Source organism: Gallus gallus, chromosome 2 (assembly GCF_016699485.2).
Source record: "Gallus gallus isolate bGalGal1 chromosome 2, bGalGal1.mat.broiler.GRCg7b, whole genome shotgun sequence".
NCBI classification, from domain to species: domain Eukaryota; kingdom Metazoa; phylum Chordata; class Aves; order Galliformes; family Phasianidae; genus Gallus; species Gallus gallus.
In genome coordinates, this window is record NC_052533.1 from 24,094,466 (window position 1) to 24,101,677 (window position 7,212).

The 7,212-nt window shown below is 38.9% G+C and overlaps 1 protein-coding gene across 9 annotated transcripts in view; it reads right to left on the reverse strand.

Moving 5' to 3' along the window:
- SLC25A13 (solute carrier family 25 member 13) overlaps positions 1–7,212 on the reverse strand; it is a 93,875-nt gene that overhangs the window by 62,711 nt on the left and 23,952 nt on the right. For all 9 annotated transcript variants that reach the window (NM_001012949.3, XM_046925896.1, XM_046925889.1 and 6 more), the window contains one exon: positions 6,036–6,178. In NM_001012949.3, coding sequence (NP_001012967.2) covers positions 6,036–6,178 — 143 coding nt within the window. The remainder of the gene's footprint in view (positions 1–6,035; positions 6,179–7,212) is intronic.

Here is a 7,212-nt window from a genome sequence, read left to right on the forward strand (position 1 = left end):
CTTAAGATAGTTAATAACTAGAAATATGTAATTAGACAACTTGGCATTGTTTCCATCAGTAGACTTGATACAGCAAAGGCCTTGAGCAGTTTTAATTTCTCCGGGTTACACCCAGGAGTTCAAATGGAGATCAAACTCCTTTTCTTAAAGGGACAAAGGCTAACCACCCTCCTGCTTTGCTACTTTTTTAATGACTAGGTTGCACAGTTTAAAATCATCTTCAAATGTGTGGCTGCAGGGCCTGCTGGCAGTCTGAGATGTTGAAGGCTGCCCTCTCTTTGTGCTGTTCTATGGCAGCGTAGACAGTATGTAGCTTTAATGGCTTCACATGACTGCATCTGGGAGATGAAGATTTATTTCTGAGATGCACAGAATTCTATGTAACAAATGATGAGAAACACACAAGAAAAAGAACAACATTTTTATTATTATTCTTTAGAAACTAACCGTAGCCTTGGGACTTCTACTCAAAATGATACTGCAGTTGGTTCAATGAGAACTTCCACCCAGTATGCAATAACAGGGAAGAACGATGTGTTTGAAGAGGCTGGAAAAGACATCCATCCCATTGAGTCATGCTGACCCGTGACTGTACTGCAATTTCCAGCCACCCTGCCTTAAGGGAATTATTTTTTTTTAAGTCACAGAGAAGTGTGCTTGCCATCAGCAACCAAACATCCACAGGGTAACAACAGCTGATTTCCATGAAGAAAGGGAAAATTTGAAAAGATAAGTACTACCAATGGGTACTATCGAAAAAAGCATGGTTAACAAGAAGGTCAAAAAAGCTGTTCTACTTTACCTCCCTCAACATACACACACTAAATAGAAGTGAAAGAAACAGAGCCAGAAATATTCTAACAAATAATTAACTTTGGGAAGTTGCCATCATAGGTCATTATGCAGCAAGAAAAATAAATAAGAAGAAACTTCCTCAGGTATTCTTAATAATAAATTCACAACTGATGATGACAGCAAACATATAAGCATGCCTAAAATTTTATCAGCAAAGAAGCCAATGACTTGCTGCGTAAGTGCACATCATCTCACAGGCAGGTTGCTAAGTCATACAGACAGTCTTCAAATGGCAGAAAACCTCCACCTCCCCTAGAGCCAAAGGGATTAAAAAAAAAAAAAGGAAAAAAAAAGAAGCAATTTTTCATTCAAATTTAATCCTATACATCACAACCTACACAGTTTTGCATTTACACACATTTGCTGCTACTATGAAACTTGGAGGTTATAAAAGCTCTTTATTATCCATTATTATTTGTTACATACCTGACAACTTCCACAACAGTAAATAGATACAAAGAACTGAGTGCTTCTGTCCCAAAGATTATGAACAAAATAGCAGGCAACAAGACTCTACAATAGGATTGTTTAGAATTTAAAGTACCTGCCAACATCGATTTGATAAAGCTGCTTTCTGTGTGAAACAACAACCAACGTATGTCCTTACTAACAGATCCCAACATACACAGTGATCACAACACTGAAATACAGCACCCTTCCCAGCAGAATCCCAACAGAGCGTATTCTATGCTGTTACACCTGGAACTGATTAAGACTCCAAGCATTAACACAGCTACAAGATTTTATACTGGTAGAAGCATTCTTTGTCGGCTCTTGCACGTAATAAGCCCCCTCTAATAAGTCAGGGAGAGATGATGAAAATAACCCCATATTCATTTTTTTAAAAGCAATTATTGATAGCCCTAGGAAGATTAGAAGTGTACAAATTGTGTGGTTCTTGCCCGACTATTAAAGAAGAGACATTAATATCTGCTGTGCCAGCTGAATTCAAATTAACCCAATTTTTACGTGTTAATTAAACCAGCTATTTTCTTCTTATTGTATTTTTGCTCCGTAAGTAGACTAGCCTGCTAGTGATTCCCAACAGATCTATTCTAACAACAATGACGTATTCATTTACTTCTATTATGACCATACAATACAGTAACTGAGCAGTAATTTTTCACAGTCAATTTCATGTGTGATTCTTAATGCTTAAAGATGCTGAAATAATGTGTACTACATAGCCATATGCTCACTTCTCTATACTGCACAAGGGTAGTTGCCTGGGTAACACATTTTCTCTCTGGTTTAGCATCACCCTTTTGGGTTTAGCATAACCCTTCACTGAATATCATTAGGTGTCATTAAACAGCACATATTAACACGGACTTCAATATACTACTTAAGAGTTATTTTACCTACATAAACAAGTGCTCATTTATATTACAAAAGCAGAGAAAAGCCTAGTAATTTTAACAGTGCAAAGAGAGGAAGCCGAAATGTTTCCCACATTTTTACTTTAGCGTTGAAGATATCCTACCCAACCGGCCAAGTCTTTCCTCACCTTCGTGCTCACATTAACAGTGTCAAGATTGCACTGTTTACTCAGGAAGACTGAAACACTGATGTTTTAGAACTTATCCACACATAAGAGCAACATGCCAAACACAACAGATGCGTTTGGTGCAACATCACTGCTGTGTACTACTCTCCTTTCTGCCAAACTTTTGGTGCTCATGCCCACGGTATCCGGGCACCACGGAGAAGTAATGCATTTCCACCAGAGAAAGTCCACATGCAGTCATACAAAGAAAAAAAAAAGCCACTACCTACTGCTGTAATACATACAAATGCAGTGATGAGGAGATTTCTTCAGAAATCAATGCATATATTTCTACTGCATCAGCAATGCGAACATGATAACATAATAGGACACAAATTGAAGCTACATGTATTATTTTATGCTCCAACCTAGGTAAAACTAAGTACTCTGTAAATTGGTGCATTAGGGGATAAATTTATATCCAATAATAATGGAAAATGCTGGTATTTCCAAGTGTTACTTTTGAATAGTTTGTCCTTTCTAAAAATAAAGCACAGAGTATTTCTCAGTAAAGTGTTAGTACAGTCCAAACAGAGATGAGGAGTAAATACTTATTTTGTTAGACAGATGTTTAGAAGTAAAACAAAAGATAGAAAAACAATACGTACAGTTGGCAAGATGGAAAATGGCTGGCCTGTTGCTGATAGGCTTTGATAAAGCCACCGTATTTCAGGTAACTCTATGGCCCAGATGAATCTTAACTAAGCTTTTTTTTTTTTTTTAAGTAGGAATGAGAAACTTAAAACCATGAACCAGTCAAGGCTCTTAAATCTGCTTCATACAACCTATAGCCATGTGATAAATGACTCTTTAAAAATCTGTATGATTACTGACCTACTGCTTTGAAATGCTTCTCTGGCCATCAGCAAGAGAAGCATTTCCTTTCCTTAAAGGAAACCTTAAAAGACACCTCAGTAAAAGGCAAGAAGATAAGCCCACCTCCAAATATTTCTGCACCCTTAGATGGAGACAAAACTTGCTCCCATGGCAACAGATATTCACAGAATGTCAGAGACTGCCTTTATAGGTCTTACATCTTTGTCACACCAACAGCAATTTCTGTGAAACTCTTAATTTTTGCCAGTGCAGGAACTGTGCTTGAGCTACACAAGAGATTTTGTCCATGGCAACCACAGTGAGATTGCATGTAAAAAAATTTGCACGTTCTCTGCTTGCAGTTTTCCCATTCTACTTCAGGTCTCTGAGAAAAAAAACATGCAAGAAGCAAATACCCAGTGTCGTGCCCACTTCATCTACCTACTCTGATCTACTCCAATGCCACAGAATTTACAGTACCTGCTGACTGCTAATAACATGCTAAGTATAAGATAACTTCATTTCCATGCCCAGAGTTCACGCTATGGATTTTTTCAATTCTGGGGCTAAGCAACCCCCTGCACATCTATTAGTGCTGTTAATGAATCAGTAGCTCTCATGTTGTCTGCCTGTCACCTTTATGAGTTCCAGATTTCAGTATTTCTCACTGACTACACTTGGTATTTATATATTACATCCCAGCAGAACTAACAGGAATTAAAAAGCATTTTATATACATAGCTAGGAACAACCCTGGTGATTCTGGGCTGAGATTCTGCTGGTGGTCGCATTCACCAATCTGAAGAACAGATACTTCTTCAGAACAGAAGCAAGGATCCCAAATCTGCACATAAGCCTCTGGAAATAAAGTAGCAGTAGAACAAAATTCACTTGCCACTGCTTTTGCAAGTCTCCTTTTTTTTTTCTACCAGGAATAGAGACAGATTATTGAGCAGACTTTCATGACCTTAATATCATCTCTAAAACACTGACAAGCCTATTAAAACGAGAACAAACAAAAGCAGTTTTGTACTTCACTTTAAAACCAGAACCCCTGGACTGCCAAGCTGGAAAGCATTCAACAAGAGAAGACCAACAGGTCTTGTTGCCGTTCTGAAGGGATTTCATTCCAGCAATAAAAAACAAGTGCCCCTGCTTCAGACGGTCACTCTAAGGATTACTTCATGTGCCACCAGCAAAAGGTACAAATGCCCGGTCACATGGTCAAAAATGCTAGAGATTAGCAATACTAATCACTTTCTGAACTTTCTCCACTTTTTCACATAATAGTGTAGCAGCTAAACAAGCAGACAGCCTGAATACTAAAAGAGAATCTCCAAAGTCACGATACGAACACGCAGTCACCTGTCACTGCAGCCTGGCCTGCAGAAACAATCCTTACCCGTGGCAGAAAGCAGCAATTAGAAGCTTCAACACTACACGGCAAAAATGCTGAACTGCTGCAAGATCACACCAAGTTACAAAATCCCAATCTGTCAACAAGTACACATAGGCTACAGTTTTCTATTTTGCTCCCTCCGACACCAGCTTCTGCTTGTAAGGGAGGTCCAAATTACAAGGTATGGATTATACTCACAGACTTCTTATTACAAAATGGATCTGAATCTGCGCAAGCCAGAAAATGCAGTTCTACAGGCATCAAACCAAAGGAAGAAATCTGAGAAATATTTAACATTTTCAGACAAACACTATCTGAAGCGCCATCTTCTTGCTGTCATTATGCCAATATTACCAAGGTGATCTTTTATAGAATTCTTTTACCAGGGATAACAATCATTACATTAACTTGTCTACAAAGCTAAAGGAACCCAGCTGCCAGATACCTGACGCTGCCTGAGCAAGAAAGAGCAAATCTATCACAAAAGTCCTCAGTTATATATGCATCTGTTCCCTACGAAGCCTGCATTCTCTAGTCATATGTTATTTATCGCACATTTTACTCTCTGTAACTACTGATGTGAGTCATGCCTAAAGTCTTCTGGTTTCTAAAAATGCCACAACTACAGACTTGAAGTCCACAGCTAATTATTCTGAAGTTTCTCCTTTAAAGATATGTTTAAGGCAGGGCTCAAAATACACATTCATATGGGTGAAGAGAGAGCTTGCCTGGGCAAGTACCAGAAGCAGAAGCAAGGATTTCATTAAAAAAGTGGGGAGGAAGATGGAGGGGTAGTTAGTCTTGCCTATTGGCAAAGTCAATCTTCCAAATGCAAACCATGTGCCACCAACCTCACTGCTGTCTTCCCAGGACTGTGGAGTGGCTCCCTAAATACCTTTGTTGCTCTTCCTCCCTCTTGAGGGAAAATGGAAGAAACTTTTATTAATGCTGCAACAAACTTAAGGAGAGGCACTTTTTTGTACTGTTTCTTCCTACATTATCTAAACTTATTTTGGATTGCTATTTGAATGTGTTTGTGACCAATACTTAGAGTAAACAGAGACAGAAAGACTCGTGGAAGGAAAGGGAAACAAGACTTAGAGGAGCCAGCCAACAAACATGAAAGGCTCAATGAGTTAAAAATACATAGTAGAGAGAAAATGGTTTGCTCAGCTAAATGCTACACGCAGCCCAAAACATTGTTTCTACTCTTTCCACTTAAAAGATACTGTAATTCCATCATGTATTTGCAGGCAAAAAATAATAAAAAATAAAAACCAACAAACAACCCACAAACAAAAAACCAAACCAAAATAAAGAATCACCAGCCTTGTTTTGGAAGGAATGGTTTTGTGTTTTTTAAATGAACAACAAAGAAAGAAGAAAAAAAAAAAGAAGAAAAAAGACCAGAAAACTTACCCATCTTTTGTCTGATCCACCACACCTGCAAGGAGCTGAACAGTGTTTGCATTTGGCAAACCATCCCCAATTATCTTCAGGTACCGTGTGACAAAGTCATTAGGAGACATGAAGAATTCCCCATTCTTCTCCACACTTGCATACTGTCAAATGAATACAACATTTAGTGTCACAACTGCACCTTTCTCCAAGTTCTCACTGCTACAGGCATTATCCCCAACCCATGGCTCATAACCAGGACCACATTTACTGCAGGTAAGGACAGTTCTGCTCTGAAGAAATTAAAACCTACAGTGAAACAGAGCAGCAAGTACTCAAACAGCTGGAGGCTTGGCTTCCTAGCCAGAATAGTGGCAGACACATGATTGTTTGCTCATTACAACAGCAATTTCTCCACATTTTTTGTTTTGAAGTAGAATAAGAAGCACACATGCATTTGCAAACATGTATACAGCTACGGGATACTCCAGAATATTACATTTATCCAGAATGAATGACTCCTTTGTGTAGCTGCTCTACTTTGGCACGAGGTGGGTTTACACCCAAGAAACAACTCTGTTGTGCTTGTGGAGTAAATGATCCAACAGGAGCATCCACATGGGGGTGCTGTCTTGGAGCTACTCCAGCACAGCGGATTCAGCTGCAGGTGGCCCCTAAGTGAAGGAGAACCTACAGCTATTCCTCCTCGGTTGAACTGAAGGAGTCAGAGAGTAGCAGTTTGCAGGAAACTGTAAGAAAAAGCAAGAACCTGGACACGGCACTTTAGAAGAGCACAGAAATAAGAAGAGGGGTCTGAGACCTCACTGAACATCTGTAATATACAGTAGTCTATTAGCATTCCTACTGGCATTCTACTCCAAAACAGCATTCAATATACATACCTAAGTGTATCTGCTCCCAAGGTAGTCTTCCAGGAACAAGTTATATATTCCTTTATCTTGATATTAAATTCTTTTGAAAATAAGGAATAAATAAATAACACTGCCTTTTGCACCTCTGATTCCTTAGTCAGCCCTCAAATTTTAAAGCCCTCATTTTCTGCCGAAGGGTAAACTTCCAATCAACCCTAAACACTTTTCCCAGGACAACGAACAAGCACCAGGAGCAGCAAAGTAACCCGCTAATTCCTTTAGCATTTTTAAGGTAGGATAATAAACCATTGTTGAAGCTGCCCACA